This window comes from Oryx dammah, unplaced genomic scaffold, assembly GCF_014754425.2.
Source record: "Oryx dammah isolate SB20612 unplaced genomic scaffold, SCBI_Odam_1.1 HiC_scaffold_13, whole genome shotgun sequence".
Lineage (NCBI taxonomy): Eukaryota > Metazoa > Chordata > Mammalia > Artiodactyla > Bovidae > Oryx > Oryx dammah.
In genome coordinates, this window is record NW_024070197.1 from 3,893,811 (window position 1) to 3,917,634 (window position 23,824).

Sequence of the window (23,824 nt, forward strand, 5' to 3'; positions counted from 1 at the left end):
AAACACAAGCTGGAATCAGGATTGCCGGGAGAAATATCAGTAACCTCAGATATGCAGAGGACACCAGCCTTATGGCAGAAAGTGAAGAGGAACTAAAAAGCCTCTTGATGAAAGTGAAAGAGAGTGAAAAAGTTGGCTTAAAGCTCAACATTCAGAAAACGAAGATAATGGCATCCGGTCCCATCACTTCATGGGAAATAGATGGGGAAACAGTGGAAACAGTGTCAGACTTTATTTTTTTGGGCTCCAAAATCACTGCAGATGGTGACTGCAGCCATGAAATTAAAAGACGCTTACTCCTTGGAAGAAAAGGTATGACCAACCTAGATAGTATATGCAAAAGCAGAGACATTATTTTGCCGACTAAGGTCCGTCTAGTCAAGGGTATGGTTTTTCCTGTGGTCATGTGTGGATGTGAGAGTTGGACTGTGAAGAAGGCTGAGTGCCGAAGAATTGATGCTTTTGAACTGCAGTGTTGGAGAAGACTCTTGAGAGTCCCTTGGACTGCAAGGAGATCCAACCAGTCCATTCTGAAGGAGATCAGCCCTGGGATTTCTTTGGAAGGAATGATGCTAAAGCTGAAACTTCAGTACTTTGGCCACGTCATGCGAAGAGTTGACTCATTGGAAAAGACTCTGATGCTGGGAGGGATTGGGGGCAGGGGAATGGGACGACAGAGGATGAGATGGCAGGATGGTGTCACTGACTCGATGGACGTGTCTGGGTGAACTCCGGGAGTTGGTGGACAGGGAGGCCTGGCGTGCTGTGATTCACCGGGGTCGCAAAGAGTTGGACACAACTGAGCGACTGAACTGAACTGAACTGCATTTGATGACTGACAGGGGAGATGGTAAGAAGTGGTGCCTGGGTTCTACTGCACTCGGAATGAGACATGGTATTTCTCAGATGCTTGTGGGACTCCAAAGAAGGATCTTTGTTCTTTTTTTAAAAAATTCTTTTTTACAAATTATTTTTGGTGTGCTGGGTCTTTGTTGTTGCATTCAAAGTTTCTCTGGTTGTGGGGAGCAGGGGCTACTCATTGCAGGAGCCTCTCTCCCTCCAGAGCACGGGCTCAGTAGTCATGGCAGAGGGCCTTAGTTGCTCCGTGGCATGTGGAATCTTCCTGGACGAGGGATAGAACCTGTTTCCCCTGCACTGGCAGGTGGGTTCCCCACCACTGAACCATCAGGGAAGTCCTGAAGAGGGAGAAATCTTGTTCATGTCTATCCTAATTAGCTCCCTTCCTTTGAGGGAGAAATTTGGAAGATCCAGACTCACTTCTTTTCTGATGAGGCCAAGGTTGTTTTGATCCCAGCCTCTTTCTCCTACCAGACCCAGAAATCTGGGCCTTGCCCTCTCTCCTGGAGCCCTCCCCGTGAATAAAGCAGGCACAAGTCTTTCTTTTATCTTTATATTGAGGTTTTTTAAAAAAAAGAATGAACATTATGGATGTGGGAGAAAGACAAGGCTTCTCTCCCGTGACTGACTGACAGCAGGGGCCGAGGGGAATTAGAAGCTCCAGGGAATTAAAAAAAAAAAATTAAAAAAAATATTTGTACATTTATATAGATCATGTTATACACGTGAATCCCAGAGAAGCAGGAAGCTGCAGCAGGAAGCAATGAGCACACAGAAACACACCAGTCTATGCACCACACACACTAAAGCAACGCGATGCAATTCCTCTGACTACGGCAGAGTAGCAATTCCCATCCCCCCACCCCACCCTCCAGGAAAAAAAAAATTTTTAAGAAACTTCCCTTTTAACAACAGGGCCAGCCAGTGATTGTTGCCCTTGTGACCAGGAAAAAACAAACAAACAAACCCAGGCTAACATCACCTTGAAGGCTGGCAGTGGCCATTTTCTTTTCTTCCCAGCAAAGGCAGGAAATGCTCTTTTTAACATTGAAGCTGGAGGGCCACGTCCCTGTCCCTCACAAATACTTGAGACAGCTGTCTTCAAGACCCTGTGGTTCTTTGCCGCAAAGACTCTGCAAAGAGTCTTTGGGATGGAATACGTCTATCCCTTGCTTCCTTTAAGATGGCCTCTAGGCAGTGGGTTTTTAATAAGCCTGGCAAAAATTCTGGAGCCAATCTCAGGTGAGGCTGAGCACCAGGCGGGGCCTAGGGACCCAGGGTCTATGCTTTAAGCCTCCAGCCCACTGGAAATTATTGACCTCCAGAGTTTTTTTTTTTTTTAACTTAAAGGGGAGGAACACTGTACACACCCCCATCCCCACTAGGAGAAAGGGGGTTCGATTCCTAACTACCCACCCCACCCCCAACCCCCCGCCAAACACACACATACACATAACACACACACGTCAACTAAGGCACAGCCAGGGCGGGCAGGCATGCTTTGGCAAGGAGGCCCCTCCAGAGGCCCAGGGTATGAACAGCTGCAAAAGGGGGTGTGTGAAGTGGAGCTCAGCACCTTTGGAGGTGGGATGGGGGGTTGGTGGGGCTGAGAAGGAAGAAGACTCAGAGCTCCCAAGGGGTCAGGACAGGAGGCAGAGGTGGAAACACACAGGATGAAAAGAGAAGAGAGCCTCAAAGCAGAGAAGGTCGGAGAAGAGAGCAGGCAGAAGTAAAACAGGATATGGCAAGCACACAGAACAGGAAGAGAGGCAATGCAGGAGGAGGCGTGAGGGAGCAGGAAGGGTTGAGAAGGACGTGAGAAAAGTAGGTGGGAGCAGGCCGGGAAGAGCACACCAGGGGGCCCAGAGCTCTGCGCAGGGCCTCCGCCGAGAAGGGGGAATTAGGGAGAGCCCCACCCTGGGGACGAGGCTCAGACCCTGACAAAAACCAGGCGGGCTGAGTATACCAGGTCAGCCAGGTAAGCCAGCAGGTTGATGCCTGTCAGGATGGCCACGGCCAGCCGGCGGTCCCAGAAACACACGTAGTGGACGTGGCTTCTGCTGCAACCGGGATCCATATGCCGCCGCGGCTGACCGCCGTGCTTCTGGTCGAACTGGTAGAGTGGCCAGAGGACCAGGGCCGTGGCATAGAAGAGAACGGAGATCAGGGCCAGGCCCGACAGGAAAGTGGGGAAGGTGATGGGCAGGACGTTTGTGCAGTCGCCGAGGTTCAGCAGGATGGCCACGGCTGCCAGGATGAAGCAGATGGAATATACGGCCACGCACCACTCCAGGGCCGACTGGTGCTGGTACAGCGCCGGGTCGCTAATGAAGGCGAAGATGACACAGGCCACGAAGGTCTCCAGCACCTTGAGCAGCCCAGGCACGGTGGCCATGTAGCCGGTGATCTCGCCGGGCCGGGCCCTGGTCCAGGCCACCTCGGTGGCGTAGGCGAGGCAGGCGATGCAGGAGAAAGCAGTGGCGGCAATGGCGTGGTCCCGGGAGCGCCCGTGAGACAAGAACTGCACGTAGGTGGTGGGGTAGATGATGGAGGAGGAGAGGCAGAAAAGGGCGGCGTAGCAGGCGTAGGTGATGGGGAAGTTGCGCCAAGACAGCGGGAAGCGCACCTGGAGCCCACCCAGCTCCACGATGAGGATGATGAGCGTCACGGAGAAGCAGAAGCACCAGGTGAACATGGACCAGTTGCCCATGGGCCCCGTCCAAGCGCCCACGCTGGCCACCAGCGAGAAGGCCACGCAGGTGGAGGCCAGCTGCAGCAGGCGGAGGAGGCCCAGCGGCTGGGTCAGCACCCGAGGGGACCCCACGATGGTCGGGGAGCCCAGGCCGGAGGATGACGACATTGTGGTTGTCACGGTGGTGCGGGTTACCGTCACCGGCATGGCTGGGGGGAGGGGAGAGAAGATCCTAAGAACATTTCAAACTTGAGGATCCAGGGTCCCCCCTACCCTGGGGCACTTGCCTCCCTGGAGGGGCTGTTGTGGACGGTGTAATCTGGACTCTAGCTGGAGGGGTACCCAGGATTTGGGCCTTTCAGTTTTCAAACTGGGCCAGTCCCAGGCCTACAGGGATGCCGGTGGTCCAGATGTTAGCCCCTCCCCACCTCCAGCCTCATGTCAGAGCTCAGGAGGGTAGGTACACTGTCTCTGTTTTCCCCAGGACCCTTCTTTCTTTGCCCTGAAAGCCAACTCTTGTAAAATCACGTCTCTTTTTCCCCCCTCCACTCCAGACACACAAAGCTGCTCTCCTTCCCCCAGGGGCTCAGCAACCCAGCCACTCAAGATTCTACTCTATGGACCTCCCTGGTGGACCAGTGGTTAAGACTTTCCACACTTTCAATGCAGGGGGCAATCCCTAGTTGGGGAACTAAGATCCTACATGCCTTGGGTTACAGCCGAAAAAAAAAGATTTTGCTCTAAAGTGTCCTGGTCTTGTGCCCTTCCCACCACCCCCCATCAGAAGAGACCCTGTCTTCTGTGATCTCTTAAATACCCCACCGCTCAACTTCCTCCCTTTGGGTACCCAGGGATCTGCAGCCAGGACTTTCTTTGATCTAACAAACATTTCCAGCCTCCAGACACATTCAAGAGTCTAGCTGTCACTCAGGAACCCTCTCAGGGACCCATATCTGATCAGAGCTCCCAATCTTCCAGCCTGTCACCTCTCACTGAAGGGTAGTCTGTCCCCAGTTGGAAGTGGGTATTACTAGCCTCAGCAGCACCTCTCCTGTGGCCACAGGGATTTAGGTCTGGGGTGCCTGTGTACTAAGTCGTTTCGGTCGTGTCCAACTCTTTGTGACCCTATGGACTGTAGCCCGCCAGGCTCCTCTGTCCATGGGACTCTCCAGGCAAGAACCCTGGAGTGGGTTGCCAAGCCCTTCTCCAGGCTCCAGGGGATCTTTCCAACCCAGGGATACAACTGGGGTCTACTGTACTGGCAGGTGGGTTCTTAACCAGTAGCGCTACCTGGGAAGCCTGGGGAGCTTGCACCCACCTGAGAAGCCTGGGAAAGTTCAACCCAAAGGAAGTTAAGTTTCCTCCTGCCTCTCCCCCTTCCCCAACATAAGATCCAGGCCCCTTCAGGAACCAAGCCAGCTAGTCCCCAACTTCCAGGAACCTCAGCCCCCTCCCCTGACCCAGGCCACTGAAATTTCTGGGTCTCTCTCGTTCAGAAAGACAGTGTCCTTGTCCCAAAGACTCAGGAATGAAGGCCCAGCCTCAATCTCCTGACCAGGTGTCCAGATCCTCACTCAGGCCCTAAAATATTTAATCTCTCGGCTAGTGCTGCTCAGCCACTTCAGTCATGTCTGACTCTTTGCGACCCCATGGACTGTAGCCCGCCAGGCTCCTCTGTCCATGGGATTCTTCTCCAGGCAAGAATACTGGAGTGGGTTGCCGTGCCCTCCTCCAAGGGATCTTCCCGATTAAGGGATAGAACCTCAGTCTCACGTCTCCTGCATTGCAGGCGGATTCTTTGCCACTGAGCCACCAGGGAAGCACCCCCTGCAAGCTCAAAAGGCCTCTCTCAACTCCCGGGCAATAAAACTTCCTCCTTCCAGTGTAGGAGGGCAGGGTCACAGCCCAGCTGTCCCTCACAATAGCTTCCTGGGGACACAGGAGACCAGTTCCTGAACATACTTCTTCCTCAGGTCTCAGGATCTAGGCGGCCAAATTCCCCAGCCCCTCCTCCTTCAGATCCAGGAGTCCAGATCCCTGAACCCCTCCCCGGCTCGGACCCGAGTCTGTGACCCCCCAGCCCGACTCACCAGCGGTCTTGGCGGAGGACCCCCACCAGAAAGAGATCCGGCCTTGGAGGCGGATTGGGTCAGATACCTGGAAAAGGGCTGATCAAGGGGAGGAGGAAGACGTCAGCGCCCAGCTCAGACCCTGCACCGCCCACCCGCCGCCCGGGCTGGCCCAGAGCACGCGGCGAGGCGGTGTGGTGGACCCCGGGCGCGCCTCCCAGCCAGGGCGGGGACTTGGCCCGGGAATCCCGGACGGTGACCTCGGGGGAAGCCCCGCCCCTTCCTTCCTCCCCTCCCCCCCCCCAAAAAAAACCTGCGCGGGCGGGAATGGAGGGAAGCGGCGAAAAGTGCCTGCCCCGCGGGGCGGCGGGGGCGGGCTGTCATCTTAATCCTGCTCTGGCCCGAGAGCCGGGGGAGGGGAGGGCTGGGGGGAGGCCGGCGGCGGCGGGGGGGCCCTGGGCGGCGGCTGCCGGGGCGGGCCGCCCGGGCAGCGCCGCGTCTCCGTCCTTATAAGGGCTGCAAGTCGGCCCAGCCATTCGGAATGTGGCGAGGACCGAGAGGCGGCGCCGCGACCTGCGCCCTGCTCCTGGGATTCTGGCGGGGGAGGGGAAGGGTGAAGGGAAGGAGGGATGCTGGGGGCGGGGGGGTACTGTGGAGCCCGGACTCCAGGTCCCGGGAGGAGAAGCTGCTAGGTCGAATGCCTGGGTCCTTCTAAATGTGAGTTCTGGGTCCCTAAAAGGCGGGCCGGGAGCCCGGAGCCTCAGGAGGAGGGGCTGGGTACCTGGACCCCTGGGTTCGCCTTGTGCACGCCTCGCATCTCGGGGTAGGGATGGGGGCGGGAAATTGCACAGTACTGGAATCCAATTCGGAGACAGGGGCCACACCTCCCGCCACCTCCCGGAGAGCTGGTCTCCCCCGCCCGGAGCTGGGCCTCCGGGGCCACCTGGGAGGTGCCCCGCAGAAGTCTGCCACCTCCCGTTCCCCTGACCCGTTAGGAGGAAGTGGGGCGCGCCCAGGAGGCAGAGGGCGGGGCCTCGGTGAGGCTCCCCGGGAAGGGGAGTTAGCGCGCAGACCACCTGGAGGAGTGGGGTCCGTCCCCACTCTCCGAGCCCCCAGCCGTGGCCCCAGGTCAGAGCTCAGGAATGAGCCGCCAGAGACCCAAGCAGGGAGAGGAAACGCCCTGTTGGCTTCCGAACCCAGCTCAGGACGTCCCCGGCCACGCCCCAGTCCAGTCCCCACCTCCGCGCCGAACACCACACCCCATCACTCCAAAACTCAGAATCGTGCCCTGAAACCCCAACCTGGCCTCTCAACCCCCTGGGACCCAGCTCCATCTTCACTTTGGCAGCATGGGTACTGTAGACGCTCACTCTCTGGCCTTTCGCGTCCAAAGTTCGGATTCTGCCCCCAGATGGAGAGGAGGTCCGTAAGTCTGGACCCCAGCCACTCTCCTGGTCAAACCCAGGACTCCCAACTCCGAGCTCCTCCAGGAGCACAGCCCCTCCTCCCTCAGACCCAGAGGTCCAGGTCCCTAGTCCCTCCTCCTCAGACCTGGGGGTCCAGGTCCCCAGCCCTTCTTCCTTCAAACTCAGGAATCCCGGTCCCCCTCCCATCAAACTCCGGAGTCCAGACCCCCCAGCCTCCCAGCTCCCCAGCCCCCTGCCCTATCAGATCCAGGAGTCCAGGCCCCACTCCACCTCCTTTTAAAGATGTAAGACCTGTATGAGTTTAGGACTCCAGCCCTCCTCCCTCAGATCCAGGGGTCCAGACCCGCAGCCCCTCCTCCCTCAGACCTAGGGTTCCAGTCCCCCAGCCTCTTCTCCCCCAGACCCAGAGGTCCAGGCCCCCAGCCCTTCCTCCATCAGATCCAGGAGTCCAGGCCCCACCCCACCTCCTTTTTCAGATGTACGACCTGTGTGAGTTCAGGCCCCCAGCCGTCTCCTCTCCAGGACCCAAGTCCTGACCCAAACCACCTTTCTCAGGACTGAGACAATTGGAATCCCTCCGCACCCAGAATCCTGGACGCTGCGCCCACCCTTGGGGGTTCCCGCAGCCTCACCTTACAGGCCAGCGACCGCTGCAGCTGAAGCAGAGGCGACAGCTGCAGATTAGAAGGGTCTGCGGTCTGGGTGGGGTTGGCCGGCCGGGGAGTGAGGGTGGGCGGGGCCGGAACTCCGAGCTCGAGCCGGATAAGGGACTCCCTGGCCAGGGCTATCCCAGTCCCGCCCCGAGGGCGGGGCCAGAGGCAAGGCCTCACCCCCTCCGGCGAAGAACCGCGCCGCAGTGGTCCCGCCCCGCCAGCGGTGGGGCGGAGGGCTGAGGTCACTGTTTCCGTGGTGACAAAACAGGAAGACACAACAGCTGGAGGGGTCTGGGCTCAGGAGGGCTGTCCTCCTCGCCTCAGCGCTGGATGGAGAATTCTCCAGGGCCGGCCCGGGAAGGCCGTTGCCATGGCAACCCGTATGTTTGGCCTTTGTTTAGGGCAAAGCCGCCACCCCCCACCCCCCAGTTCGGGTCCCCACCCCAGTCTCACCTCGGTCTGTTCTCCCTCTCCCCTTCCAGCCCCCTCCCTCCTCGTCTCCCTCCTCTGCCAGGATGGATGAAATCTTGGACACCTGGGTCACAAAGCGGCTGGGGAGAGCGGGCCTCTCTTTACTGGGGTCTGTTTGCTAGGGTCTCCCGGGTCACCGAAATGGGAAATGTGCCGATCCCTAGATTTTAGGGGGTTCCTGGGTCCCCAAAAGAACAGTGGTTGGATTGCAGTGTTTAAGGAATTTTGGGGAGGAGTAAAGTGGGCCCTCCTAATCTTCTATCTATAATGCGGTTCGCGGAAGAAGGGACGGATGGGCCGGACCCCAAAGTCCCATGTGTCGGTGGGGGTTGTTGGTAGCAAGATTTCTGGGATCAGGGCGGTGGGAGATGGGGACATGGAGCCCCCGGCTGTGGGCCCAGATTCTTGGCTCCTACGAGCAATTACGGCTCAGATTCTCGGGTTTTCGGAGCAGATGGGGTTGCAAGCCGGGCCTCTTGGATCTGGAAGCGGGAGATATTTTTGGCCTGCATTCCTGGCTCCTGGAATAAGGGAGGGGCTCAGAAGCTTAATGAGGGCGAGGCTGGGGGCTGGGGGTGCCAGATTCCTGATTGATGCAGGGAGGGAGGGGGCCAAGGGACTGCTCTGCCCGGGGCCCAGTGTAGGCGGGGGCGGGGCGCGGGGTCCTCTTTTAGGGTCCGCTTCGGGGCCCTGAAACGAATGGACAGAGCCCAGAAGCAAGCAGGAGGTGAAGGTCGGGATGCTCGGCCTGGGGCTGGGGCGGAGCGGAGACCGGGACTCCCGGGTCCCTCCCTGCTGGCCCGGCTCACTCACCGCGCTCTGCACTGGTCCCCGGCGCGGCCTGGCTCGTGGCTGCCGCTGGGCGGGGCCCGGCGGGACTGCGGCTGCTCCGCGACGCCGCACTACCCTGGGCGCTGCCGGCGCCTCCGCCGCCGGGTGTCTTCCAGGCAGACGACTGAGGAAGAAGGCTTTGAGGCCGAGCTCTAGGGTGGGACGCGAGCGCGTCGCGAAGGGAGGGGTCCGAGAGGATGCTGGAGCTCGGAGCCCGGGGCTGCGTGCTCTACGGAGGTGGGAGGGGTTGGGTGGCACCTGGACGCTTTGCGCTCTGCAGCTGGGGAGGGGAGAGGTAGGGGCTGAAGGGCTGTGGAGCCTGTACGCCCCCTTTTGTGTCCTGCAAAGGCGGCCGACCTTGTCTGTCTTTATGTGCCCTGCATAGGGGAACGGTCTCTAGGAGCCCCGCGTGGGGATGTCTAGGAAGCCAGGACAAGGTAGGTATTCGTTGGAGGATCTCCAGGGACGCACCTCCTTGACCCTCTGTAAAGAAGCATCTCTTACCCCTTTCTTGCCCAGATCTTTGCCTGACCCCAAAGTGGCACTCCTGAAGCCATGAAGCCAGTCGCTCAGTCGTGTCCAACTCTGCTACCCCATGGATTGTAGCCTGCCAGGCTCCTCTGTCCGTGGGGATTCTCCAGGCAAGAATACTGGAGTGGGTTGCCATTTCCTACTCCAGGGGATCTTCCCCACCCAGGGATAGACCCCGGGTCTCTCGCGTTGCAGGTGGATTCTTTTACCGTCTGAGCCACCAGGGCACTCCTGAGATGCCCCCGCCAAATAGTAAAGAGGCCGTCACCGCTCACAGTTTACTGCCGGTGGCACTGTACCCCCCCTTTAAGACACTGAAACCTCAAAACAGCAGAGTGCAGGGTAGCAGGAACAGGAAGCAAACATTTAAAGAGTGAGTCATCAGGTGTGATCCTGAGACATGACCCCAGAGGGCTCCTGGGTCTTGTGTAAGCTGGTAAAAGGTATGTGCCACTGGTTCAGAGTGTTTACCCACATCCTGCCAGGACAGCACCCAGACCCCAGAGATGCCGTCTGCCACCGGGCACTGAAACCCAGCCTCCAGCAGGCTGTGCCTCTGTTAGTGAGAGCAGCTGCTTTCTGCTGCTGGGGTATGTGGACCCGCCCCCTAACTTCCTAACAAACCTGGCCCTTTGATCAGAAGCAGTCTTGTGTGGGTTAACCTGCCGGTGAATGGGGCCATTCAGTTTGTACACAGATGCTGCTGTTGGCCAGGAAAGCAAACAGAACCCAGAGTTCATTATTCCAGGCAGGAAAAGGTCAGCACGCAGTCCATGATGGAAGAGGTCCAAGGTGCTCCTCGGGTGACCAGGTGTTGGCTGATCTCCCGAGAGAACCATGGCACAATAGGGGGCCCAACACTGCTTGCTGACGACAGCAAGGTGGGCCTCCAGCCGTGATGAAGCTCCGTAGCTGTGATGAGGCAGATCCATGCGTAGCCCACCAGGGCTGCTTTGTCCATCAGCAGGTACTGGTGAACGTTAAGCAGGCATTGGGGAGACGGGGGTGGAGGCGGGGAGAAGCTGACCGAGAGCCGCGGGGTGGTCATCTGGTCTACTTAAGTCTTACTAGCACTGTCTGTAATGGAGGGTTTTGGGGGAGAGTAGACCTGGGTACAGGTTTAAAAAACAAACAAACTTTCTTTAGGCTGTGTTGGGTCTTTGTTGCTGCTCAGGCTTTTCTCTGGTTGTAGGGAAGCTCGGGCCCAGTAGTTTCAGCTCCTGGGCTTTAGAGCACCAGCTCAATAGTGGTGGCACACGGGCCTGCTTGCTCTGCAGCACGTGGCATCTTCCCGGCCCAGGGATGGAACCCATGTCTCCTGCACTGGCACACAGATTCTTTACCACTGAGCCACCTGGGAAACCCCTGGGGACAGGTTATGAGCTGGTTCTTGCTCCTGACACCTCTGACAAGCGCCTGTGTGTTTGTTTTCCACGTCAGCCACTGATTCTCTAATTTCAGACAGCAACTGAGTGTCTCATGAGTGTCTGAGTCTGGACACACTGCTGCTGCTGCTAAGTCGCTTCAGTCGTGTCCGACTCTGTGCGACCCCATAGACGGCAGCCCACTAGGCTCCCCCGTCCCTGGGAGTCTCCAGGCAAGAACACTGGAGTGGGTTGCCATTTCCTTCTCCAATGCATGAAAGTGAAAAGTGAAAGTGAAGTCGCTCAGTTGTATCTGATTCTTAGCGACCCCATGGACTGCAGCCTACCAGGCTCCTCTGTCCATGGGATTGTCCAGGCCAGAGTACTGGAGTGGGGTGCCATTGCCTTCTCCGAATCTGGACACACTAACCTCTTGTAATTATCATTAGACCCCACGAGTAATAGGCTCAGTCCCATAAGACCGCTCCCATTTCAAACTCCAGCCACAAGTCCCAGGCCTCCCCTGCTTCTGACCGACTGGCTAGAAATTGGGGTGTTCCCAGGACTTGGCTTCCATCATTTGCTAGAATGGCTTGCAGAACTCAAGGAGGCACTTGCAATTAAAAGTGCAAGTCAGACTCAGTCGGGTCTGACTCTTTGTGACCCCATGGACTGTAGCCCACCAGGCTCCTCTGTCCTTGGAATTCTCCAGGCAAGAATATTGCAGTGAGTTGCCATGCCCTTCTCCAGGGGATCTTCCCGACCCCGAGATCTTTTGAGCCCAGGTCTCCTGCATTGCAGGCAGATTCTTTACCATCTGAGCCACCAGGGTATTACTGATTTATTGTAAAGGGTGCAACATGGGAACAACCAAACAGGAGAGATAGGCAGGGGAGGATATGGGGAAGGGATGCAGGGCTCCCAGGCCCTCTCTGGGTGTGTCATCACCCAGCACCGTGATACATTTACCCGTCTGGAAGCCCTCTGAATCCCGTTATTCAGGGTATTTATGGAAGCTCCATTATGGAAGCATGGTTGGTGAAATCACTGGCCATCGGTGCACAAGCTCCATCTCCCGAGCCTGTCTGGAGGTCAGGGGGTGAGGCTGAGAGTTTCAATCCCCAATCACACAATTGGTTCCTTGGGCAACCAGCCCTCATTCAGAGCTAACTAGGGCTTCCCAGATGGTGCTAGTGGTAAAGAACCCGCCTGTCAACGCAGGAGACCTAAGAGATGCCAGTTTGATCCCGGGGTTGGGAAGATCCCCTGAAGAAGGAAATGGCAACCCACTCCGGTATTCTTGCCAGGACAATCCCAGGGACAGAGGAGCTTGGTGGGCTGCAGTCCATGGGGTCGCAAAGAGTTGGTTGGACATGACTGAGCAACTAAACCATCAGAAAGGGTTCAAGGAGTAATAACTCCTTTACTTGGAAGGGATATTCCCATTGTCCTCAGATTATTGGATTCTCAGGAAAGTTCCTGAGTGACAAACGTACCAGTTTTTATGGGGTTTTATCTCCCATACTCTGGCATGTGTATTTTAGTAAGACATATGAAGTATGTTATCTGCTCTCTCCTGCTTTCCAGGTCTTACTAGCATTGCGATTGGCCGGGACAGAGTCTATAGCGTACTGAAAGCAGAAGTTGGTGGAAAATTTGGTGATTCTGGAGCAGTATCATACAGCATATCTCTAGCTTGGGAGAAGATCGAAATTTGAAGTACAGTGTCCACTTCGTGCAAATCACTTTTGCACCATCATAAACCTGAACAGTTAAGTCAAGCCATCATAAGTGTGGGACTGTCTGTATTCTTTCTTCCCTTTACTGAGATCGACATCTCCCCCTAGTCTGTTCTCCGGCCGTAACGATCACCTTTTTGGTGTCTTTGGACTTCTCGGTCCCTTGCGCTCATTTCCCACAGTTTCCTGAAATTCTCTAAAGAGCCTCCTTCTAGATAGATACGCCATGAACAGGTCGCATGGATCCCCCCTGCCCTCAGAGTGGCCTGGTTGCCTCTGGCTCTTGCCAGGCTCCTCTTGTTCATCTCCATGAGCTGCAGAAAATATTGTGATGTTTCTATTTGCCCCACGATGTAACAGTGTTTGGGAGGCACTGACTTAGAAGACCTACGCGAACATTACCCTTCACACCATCGCATCCCCCTCTCCACCGGGTTCTCCATGCCTCTCAGACATCAACAATTTCTCCTTCCATCCTACTTCCTTAGCAATAGCCACTTGTGATCTTGTCTTAACTTGATAGGAGCCCCCAGTCCGTCAGCATGCTCTTTCCTTGCTTTCCTCTTCAGATATGCTTCCACAGTCTATCACTTCAATGACCCTCTTTTCACACTAGGATATTTAACTCTCTTTTGCCATTCTGTCTTTTTATTACCCCAGTCTTGAAAAAGAAAAAGGAAAAGAATACAGAATATCTAAATAGACATTTCTCCAAAGAAGACATACAGATGGCCACAAAGTCCAGGAAAAGATGCTAAACATCGCTAATTGTTAGAGAAATGCAAATCAAAACTGCAATGAGGGGACTTTCCTGGTGGTCCAGTGGTTAAGAATCTCCCGTCCAACGCAGGGAACATGGGTTCGATAAGAGAAATCCCCTCCCCACTCCACCCATGCGCCATAGCTAGTGAAAACCCATGTGTCAAGATGAAGACCCAGTGCAGCCAAAATTTTAAAATAAAATAAATGAACAAATAGAGTTTAGGCTCAGATAGCTTCTTAAAGTGGAGAGTGTTAGACATTGAATGTGATTATTAAAAAAAAAAAATGCCTACACTTGGAAAAAAAACTACAATGAGGTAGCACCTCACACTGGTCAGAATGGCCATCGTTAAAAAGTCTACAAATAACAAATGCTGGAAAGCATAAGGAGAAAAAAGAGCCCTCCTACCCTGTAGGTGGGAATGCAAATTGGTGCAGCCAGTATGGAGAACAGTGTGGAGTCCTTAAAGAACTGAAGACAGAGCTGCCATGTCATCCAGCAATCCTATTCCTGGGCACACATCCAGAGAAAGCCAATCTTTGAAAAGGTGTGCGCACCCCTACGTTCACAGCAGCACTGTTCACAAGGGACAAGACATGGAAACCAGCTAAATGTCCAACTGGCAGATGAATGGATGAGGCAGATGTGGCCCATATATATACAATGGAATGTTACTCGGCCATAGAGAGAAGGCATGAGGCGACACGGTGCTTCTCAGGAGGTGCTAGTGGCAAAGAACCCATGTGCCAATGCAGCAGACGTGAGTTTGATCCCTGGGTCGGGAACTCCCTTGGAGGAGGGCATGGCAACCCACCCCAGTGTTCTTGCCTGGAGAATCCCGTGGACAGAGGAGTCTGGCGGGCTACAGTCCACGGAGTCGCAAACAGCTAGACACGACTGAAGCAACTCAGCGTGCACACAGGCAGCAACGTGAACGAACCCAGAGATGATCATATTAAGCGAAGTTAAGTGGGACAAAGACACCGATCGTGTGAATCTCAAAAAGGACACAAATGAGCTTATTTATGAAACAGAAAGAGACTCATAGACTTTGAAAACGAATATCTGGCTACCAAAGGGGAAAGGTCGAGGGTGGAGGGATAAATTGGGAGTTTGGGATTAACATAAACATACTACTATATATATAATAGATAAACCATGAGGTCCCACCATAGAGCACAGGGAACTCGACTCAATCCTCTATAAGGGAAGAGAATCTAAAAAAAAAAAAAAAGAAAGTGTATGAAAGTGTTAGCTGTTCAGTCATGCCTGACTCTCTGTGACCCATGGACTGCAGCCCACCAGGCTCCTCTGTCCATGGGATTTCCCAGGCAAGAATACTGGAGCGCTTTGCCATTTCCTTCTCCAGTACATGTATATGTGTAACCAAATCACTCCGCTGTACTCCAGAAACCCACACAACATTGTAAATCAACTGTACTCCAGTATAAACCTGGGTTTCCTGGTGGCTCGGTTGGTAAAGAATCTGCCTGCCATGCAGGAGACCCAGCTTTGATTCCTGGGTAGGGAAGTTCCCCGGGAGGAGGAAAGAGCAGCCCACTGTAGTATTCTTGCTTGGAAAATCCCATGGAAAGAGGAGACTGTGGGCTACAGTCCATGGAGTCGCAAACAATTGGATGCAACTGAGCATCTGAGCATAAGCCAATATAAAATAAAAATTAAAAAAAAGAAAAAGCCCATCTATCAGGGTTTCTCCCTTGCACGTGTTTACCCCTAAGCAATTGAACATCACTGGAGAAAGTCATATTACAAGGCATAAAGATACAGTGAAAGTGAACAAGTGAAAGTATTAGTCATGTCCGACTCTTTGTGACCTCATGGACTGCAGCCTGCCAGGCTCCTCTGTCCATGGGATTCTCCAGGCAAGAATACTGGAGTGGGTAGCTGTTCCTTTCTCCGGGAGATCTTCCCGACCCAGGAATCGAAGCCAGATCTCCTGTACTGCAGATGATTCTTTACCATCTGAACCATCAGGGAAGTCACAAAGACGTGGCAACCAAACTCAGTACTGGGCTTGTACAGTGTTGCCTACAGCCCTGTGGCAATCCTCTGGTCGGCTCTTTCTCACTGTCATGGTGACAAGCACACTATTTTTAAGCTCTTTGATCTTTGCCCTCAGCCTGCATTCTCAGTCTGTGACCTACCTTCTTTATTTAGAGAGAGAACAGAAGTCGCTGGCTGGTCAGTTCCTCAACTTCCCTAAACTGAAACCAGAATGTGACAATATTTCCAGAAGTGTTCTTGAACAATAGTGAAGTTCTTCCTATCTCACGCTAATCCTGTCTTCTTCTTTTTTTTTTTTTTTGCATTTCTTGTCTTTTAAATTGTAGTAGATTTGATGTATAATATTATATAAGTTTACAGGTGTACAATATGGTGATTCACACTTCTTAAAGTTATACTCTGTTTACAGTTATTCTAGAACATTGGCTATATTCTCTGTGTTGTACTATATATCCTTGTAGCTTATTATATACATAATGGTTTGTACCTCTTAATCCCTTACCCCTATACTTCCCCTCCCCTCTTCCCTCTGCCCACTGGTAACCACTGGTTTGTTCTCTACATCTGCAAGTCTGTTTCCTTTTTATTGTTGTTATATTAACTATTTTCTTCTGTTTTTTTTTTTTTTTTTAGATTCCACATATAAGTGATAAAATACAGTATTTGTCTTTCTCTGTCTGACTTATTTCACTTAGCATAATACCCTCCAAAGTTTTCATGTTGTTGCAAATGGCAAAATATCCTTTCTTTTTATGGCTGACTAGTATTCCATCGTGTGTGTGTGTGGAACTTTACTCATTCCTCTGTCGATGGGCACTTAGACTGCTCCCATATCTTGACAGTTGGAATAATGACACCGTGAACACTGGGGTGCATGTATCTTTTCAGATTCATGTTTTTGTTGCTTCTGGATACAGACCCAGGAGTGAAACCTGCTGGATCATATGGTAGTTCTGTTTTTAGTTTTTTGACTCAAAAAATTTCTACTTGTCTTTTTGACCCTTAAATACATTCTTCTACTCATCAACTTACTATCGCCCTTAACAAGGGATACTCTGCTGCTATTAGCCTCTCCTGCTCACAGAACCTTTCACTGACTGACTTTTTGAGAACTAATCGTTGTTTTCAATTGTGGTCAAATACACATAACAGAAAACTTACCTTCTAAACTTGTCTTTTTTGGAAATGTACTGTTCAGTGGTGATAAGAACGTTCATGGAGTGACCATATGAAGACACAAAGAAAAGATGGTTGTCAACAAGCCAGGGAGAGAGAACTCAGAAGAAGCCAACCTCCAACTTGATCTAGGATTTCTAACTTCCAGAATTGTGAGAATATGAATTTCTGTCTAAGCCACCCAGCCTGTGGCACCTTGTTATGACAGCCCCATGGAAACTAACCTATCACTTTGAAAAAAGATTTTTTTTTTTTTTTTTTGCAGCCCCTTCGGTAATCTTAATTCAGGCATCTTAACCCATGCCCCCTGCAGTGGAAGCACAGAGTCTTAACTGCTGGACCACCAGGAAAGTCCCCTATATTCTCTTTCAAATCCATCAACTTCTATACATCTCTGTATTAGTCAGAGGTTGCTGGGTAATACATTTCCCCAAAGGAATGAAATTCTACAGCATGGATGAACCTTGAAGACATTACATTTAGTAAAATAAGCCAGACACCAAGTAACAAATACTATAGGATTCTACTACCACAAATACTATAGTAATCCCAATACTATAGGATTCCACTACTTAAAGTAGCCAAATCCTTAGAGACAGAAAGTAGAACCGTATTTACCCAAGGCTGGGGGCAGGGGGAATGGGAGTTAATATTTCAGGGGCCCAAAGTTTTAGTTTGGGATGATGGAAAAAAAGTTCTGGGATGTGTAGAGTGGTGATGGTTGTGCCGCCAGTGAATGAAGGCCACTGAACTGTATGCTCAAAAATGGAAAATTTTAGGTAAATTTTGGGTTATGTGTGTTTTACCACAAAAGTTAAAAGAAAGAAGACGGGACTTCCCAGGCAGTCCGGTGGTTAAGACCCTGCACCTCCAGTGCGGTGGGTGTGGATGTGGGGGGGTGGGGGTGCAGGTCGATTCCTGGTCAGGAAACTAAGATCCCCACATGCCTAAAGGCTCAGTCAAGAAAAGAAAAAAGAAAGAAATAGAAAAAAATTAGGTAAAAATACATAAATAAAATGTAAAATTCAGTTCTGTAGTTCCACTGGCCACATTTCAAGCACACAGTGGGGTCATCATATTGGATTGACGTGTGTTCGTTTCTTAAACTCAGAAATCCGAAACTCTGTTTTTTGGAGTGTGGAAGCCTGTACTGGGCTCTGGTGGCTCAGACAGTAAAGACTCTGCCTGCAATGCAGGAGACCGGGGTTCGATCCTTGCAACCCACCCCAGTATTCTTGCCTAGAGAATCCCATGGACAGAGGAGCCTGGTGGGCCATAGTCCATGGGGTTGCAAGAGAGTTGGACACAACTAGCCACTAACACTTTCACACTTTCACTTTCAGCCTGTGCTAGATACAGATCCCAGCAGTATTAAAAAACAAAACAAAACAACAACTTTGTGACCAAGTGGGTTTTATTCTAGAAAAGGAAGGATGGCTAATATTCAGAAACCATTAATGAGATTTATCCCATGAACAGAGCCAAGTAGGAAAAAACCATGTGACTATCCCATAGGCACTAAAAGAGTATCTGACAAAACGCAATTTAAAAAATTGAATAAACAGGAAGTCAGGGTTCCTAAAGCTGTTAGACATCTGTGGCTCTCCAGGGCTCCTGCCCTGTGAAGAAATTTCTCTGGTCTTTGGGGTCAGGGTGGCTGTGGAAAGCTACTGCTTCTAGGATTTCCTCTCCAGGCTTCAGCATGTATAAATACTACAGACCAGGTCTGGTGCCGTGCGAACTTCCCAACACCGGACCCTCTATCGGAGTTAGTTAAACCTCTTGTGGCCCAGAGGTTAAAGCATCTGCCTCCAATGTGGGAGACCCGGGTTCGATCCCTGGGTCGGGAAGATCTCCTGGAGAAGGAAATGGTAACCCACTCCAGTATTTTTGCCTGGAGAATCCCATGGACGGAGAAGCCTGATAGGCTAAGTCCATGGGGTCGCATAGAGTCCGACACGACTGAGCAACTTCACTTTCACTTTCACACCTCTTTTAAGCGCGCAGGTGGGAGCTATTGTCTGACCTTTTCTTTTTGGCTAGGCGACTCGTGGGATCTAGTTCCCCCACCAGGGATTGAACCCATGCCCCTTGCACTGGGAGGCAGAGGCTTAATCACTGGACCACCAGGAAGTCCCACTATTGTCCGATTTATTAGAAAGACTAAAGGGACCAAGACCCGCCTTCTTCTCCCTCTCTTAGCTGAATGCTTCCTTCTGGGGCTTTGAATTGGGCAGGAAAGAAGCAAGGACATTGGAAATTAAGAGCGCAGCTTCAAGGGCGGAGGTATGAGGTGCTGAGTGCTGACTGGAGGGAATGATGGGGAGCGGGGAGCGGGTGCAGCGGTGGCCAGGCAGCTTCTTGGCCTGGGTGGCTGGGTGCACGTGACTTAAGAGCATTCTCTCTGCTGTGTATTCTTGGCTTCCGGCCAATTTACATTTCCAGCCATCCTCTGAGCTCGGCCATTTACTCGGTTCTGTGTCCTGCCCTTAAGCCCCTCCTTTGCTTCCCACAGGCAGAAGCAACGCCTTTCATTTGCAAATCAGAACTCGGATAGGTAGCAACTCTCACCTTTGCTGTAGACCCCCAGGAAACCTACCCCACATTTCTGAGAGGAGGTTTCACCCCCAGGAGGTGATTTTCTTTCTCCTCGAGATGCAGATTGGATTAACAGATGGTGATTTTCATCGTAATCTCTTCAGCAAAATAGACTGAAGTCTTCGGTTTGGAAGACGTAGGCTGCCGTTGGTGGAGGGGCCGGGGGGTGCGGAAGGAAGGAAGGAAATCTTATTTGGTTTGTAAAACTCCCCTCCTAAATGTGCTTATCGGATGGAAATAAATCAAGTCTCTGCCTATAACGGACTGGATAAATAAGCTCTGGCACCTCCAGATAATGCGGCAAGATGTATATCTTAAAAAAAAAAAAGAAAGAAAGAAAGAAAGAATTAGGAAGCTCTAGTTACCTAAATGGAAGATTTCCCAGGATAACAGTCTTAAGTGAAAAAGGCAAGATGCGGGACCCTGTTACAAGGATTTAACCCTCTGGTGAGAAAATATAAAAATAAGAAGATGCGTTCCTATTTTATTGTGTTTGTTTGTATAAACACTGCAACGGTCCACAAGAGACTCGGGAAAGTGCTGACCTCCCCAAGAGCGGGCATAGAAAAGCCCCCCACAGAAAAGTAGGGGCTTCCCTGATGGTCCAGTGGTTAGACCCCACACTTCTCTGCAGGGGGCTCAGGGTCCATCCCTGGGTTGGCAACTAAGATCCCACATGCCTCCTGCTGTGTAGCAAAAAACAAAAGAAAACAAAACAAAAACAAACCCAAAGCAGAAAAAACACAAACCAACAACAGAAAACTGAGATGTGGGACTGAAACTTCTTCCTGTATGTGTATAAATTTCAAATTCTAAACATGAACACATTACTTACTTAAAATCATATCTATATATAGATTATATGACTCAAGGCACAGAAAATACTTAGGACAATGACTCCACGTCAGTATATGCTAATTATTATATGATGCATAGTGCATATTAATATGATATAAAATATGCCATGGAAAGTTCTGGAAAGCTACACAAGAAATGGGCTCAGACCAAAGAGAAAGGAGGATTGGGCAATTGGAACTTTATCTACCCTTTTTGGTGCGTTTTCTGAGTCCTCTCTTCTGGTAAATGCATTACCAAGACCAACCACAGAAGGATGCATGCATTTTAACGATCTATTTATAATCTGCCAGGCAAGGAGCCTTACGATGACAAATGAATACAGATGACTTTTTCTCCTGAGCTTCTACGAGATTAGAGGAATGTCGCAGTTCGCCTTCACAGATAAAAATAAGTGGGGATCAAAAAAAAAAAAATAGTGGGGAATCTAACATAAAAAACTGCGAAGGCTTGAAGGCCAAGACTGATTAAACCACGATCCACAGGCATGGGATTTATCGCATACCTATTGGGGATTTGAGGTGGTGGGGGTGGGGGTGTCTGTGGCCTGGAGACTGGGGTCACCTCCCGGACGAGCTAGCTACCTGGGCCAGGTAACCTCTTCATACCCTCTGGGACCTCAGAACAGAGGCAGCTTCCATAGAAAGACCTCGTTTCAGGTCATCTTGGGGCTGAACCCAAGTTTTCACCACTTGCGGTCTGTCTGTCTAAATCTGTAGCGAAAAGGCATTGAGCCAGGCCCAAACACACGAAAACAACTCAAGACGGTCTGGGCCCTGCGGTGGGGGCGGGGGGCGGAGGGCGGGGGGCGGGGGGCGGGGAGGGCCCACCCGTGTGGGTCGCCCTCTAGCGGACGGCGAGGGTAAAGCACGTTCAGCCTGGAAATGGAACAAGGGCGTCGGTCTTCCTTTCAGGGCTGGGTGTCAGGGGCGAGTGCGCAAGACCGACCGCCAAGAAGCTCGCTGCTCCACCCTGCATGTTGGAGGAGAGACGGGGAGGAACCAAACCCCTAGACTAGTTGTCCTTTTTGCGCAGGAAATCAAAGGGTATGGAGGATCCGCACAAGTCTCTTTTAGGCTGAGCGAAAGGGCCTTTGGAGGGTGTGACTGTTGAGCTCAGAGCTGAAGGACGAAGAAGAGCCAGAGGCCAAGGAAGGCTGGACATTCTGGGCGCGGGAAAGAGCAAGTGCCTTGAGGGAGAGGGGAACCCCTTGCCCCCCTCCCAGCAGGGGACTGTCCTCACCCGCACCCCCGACGACGTGTTTCTGAAAGAGCAGAAAGCCCACGTGGATGAACCCGGGACTGCAGAGGTGAACGGGGCAGATAACATGGTATTGTCACAAAGACAGATACAGGCCGAGGAGACAGAACACAGATTTCAGACACACGCACACACGCTGAAAGCCGCCGATACGTGAAGAAAGGCACACAGCACCGCCGCGGAGAAAGGATGAACTTGTTTGTTGTTTTGCTGTGCTGCTCAGCCGATGACCCTCCCCAACTCAGCCCTGTCAGATTCTTTGCCGCCCTGTGGACTGTAGCCTACCTTTGTCCCTGGCATTCTCCAGGCCCGAATCCTGGAGTGGGTTGTCACTTCCTTCTCCAGGGGATCTTCCTGACCTAGGGATCGAATTCCCATCTCTTATGTCGCCTGCGTTGGCAGGTGGGTTCTTTGCCTCCAATGCCACCTGGGAAGCCCCCTCTTACCATATCCCCAGATAAATTTCCAGATGCTTCTTAGGTCTAACTGAGGAAGATAAAATAGAACATATTCAAGAAGAAGACGTCTTTGCGTACTGAGATTGGCAACAACTTCTTAAACAGGACACAGAATCATCCTGTACGAATGAAGAGTGGTAAACTGAACTGGAACTTGTGTCGCTATAGGTTGAATGTCTATGGCCTTTGAAATTCATGTTTTGAAATCCTGACTCCTAACATAAGTATTTGGAAGTGGGGGCTTTGGGGAGGTCACTAGGTCGTAAAAGTGGAGCGCTTGTAAATGGGGTGGATGTCATGATGAAGAATCCCTTCACACTACTATGTATAAAATAGATAACTAATAAGAACCTACGACTAGCACAGGGAACTCTATTCAGTCCTCTGTAATGACCTCTGTGGGAAAAGAATCTAAACAAGAATGGAGATATATATATATATATATGTATATATCTACTTACCTGGTGGGCTCTTTCCTGGTGGCTCAGATGGTAAAGAGTCTGCCTGCAATGCAGGAGACCTAGATTTGATCCCAGGGTCGGGAAGATCCTCAGGAGAAGGGAATGGCAACACACTCCTGTATTCTTGCCTGGAGAATTTCCTGGATAGAGTCTGGCAGGCTACAGTCCATGGGGTTGAAAAGAGTTGGGCTCGAGTGAGTGACTTTCACTACACAACTATTGTATGTATATGTATAACTAATTCACTTGGCTGTACACCTGAAACGAACACAACATTGTATATCAACTATACTCCAATTAAAAAAAAAGAGAGACCCATCAGCGCATCCTCCAGACCCTATGCCATGTGAGAACACAGCAGGAAAGGAGTCATCTGTGAGCCAGTAAGCAAACCCTCGCCAGTCACCAAACTGCTGCTGCCTTGATCTTGGTCTTTCCCTCCGCTAGAACCATAAATAAATGTCTTGTTTGTAAGTTACCCGCTTGGTGGTATTCGATTGCTGTAGCGCAAATGAAATAAGACATCTGTTCACCCCAAGTCACTTTCTTGTTGTTTTTTTTTAAGTTGATTTTTGTTGGCATATAATTGCTTTACAATGTTGTTTTAATTTCTGCTGTACAGCAAAGTGAACCAGCTATATATATACATATAGCCAGCCCCTCTTTTTTTTGGATTTCCTTCCCAGTTAGGTCACCACAGAGCACTAAGTAGAGAGTTCCCTGAACTATACAGTAGGTTCTCACTAGTCATCCATTTCACACATAATATCAATAGTGTGTATATATGTATATATAAGTAGAGAGAGTTCCCTGAACTATACAGTAGGTTCTCACTAGTCATCCATTTCACACATAATATCAATATCAATAGTGTGTATATATGTATATGTTAGGTAGTTAGAATAGGGAAAAGGAATCCAGCATGTCAGTGGCTAAAAGACAAGGAAGCGAAAAGCCCTCGAAAATAGAACAAAGGAAGGTCTGAGATCCGTAGTGATGACCTCAGGTAAAACAAACAGCACTCCAGGCTAGCCCTATTTACATAGGGCAGGCCCAGGGGGAGGAGAAAAAACATATAAAAAGAGGAACCAAAATTGGGCTGGGGACCTCTTCTCTTCATGGCATTCCTTCATGCCTCAAGGATGTTATTTTCCTTTATGTTCTAAATAAAACAGCTGTAACACGGAGCTGTAACACTGGTCTGTCCGAGGGCTGTAATGCTGGTCCATCCGTCGCTTCAAAGTTTCGTTGTGACGAGGTAGCTCCGAGGACATTACAAACTCCCCGACATCTGTATCAGTCCCGATCTCCCAGTTCGTCCCCCACTACCTCCTTCCTCCCTTGGGGTCCATGTTTGCTCTCTACATCAGTGTGTCTATTTCTGTTTTACAAATAAGATCCTCTTCACCATTTTTTCTAGATTCCACATATATGCGTTAATACGCAATATTTCTTTTCGTTTTTCTGATTTACTTCACTCTGTTTCACAGTCTCTAGGTCCATCTACATGTCTACCAATGACCCAATTTCATTCCTTCCTCTGGCTGAGTGATGTCACGTTTGATGATCACTGTGGCACAAAGTCAGAGTTCA

The 23,824-nt window shown here is 51.4% G+C and overlaps 1 protein-coding gene across 2 annotated transcripts; it reads right to left on the reverse strand.

Moving 5' to 3' along the window:
• Positions 1-1,395: 1,395 nt before the first annotated feature.
• Positions 1,396-9,104, reverse strand: MYADM (myeloid associated differentiation marker). 2 transcript variants are annotated; one of them, XM_040252151.1, is made up of 3 exons: positions 8,984-9,104; positions 5,641-5,718; positions 1,396-3,759 (listed from the first exon to the last, which is right to left on the reverse strand). In XM_040252151.1, exon 3 carries the CDS (start codon positions 3,755-3,757, stop codon positions 2,789-2,791), a length of 969 nt encoding a protein of 322 aa, XP_040108085.1. In that variant the 5' UTR covers positions 3,758-3,759; positions 5,641-5,718; positions 8,984-9,104; the 3' UTR covers positions 1,396-2,788. The 2 variants fall into 2 exon arrangements, with proteins under 2 accessions (XP_040108085.1, XP_040108084.1); XM_040252150.1 differs by lacking the exon at positions 8,984-9,104 and adding an exon at positions 7,679-7,786.
• Between the last annotated feature and the right edge of the window lie 14,720 nt (positions 9,105-23,824).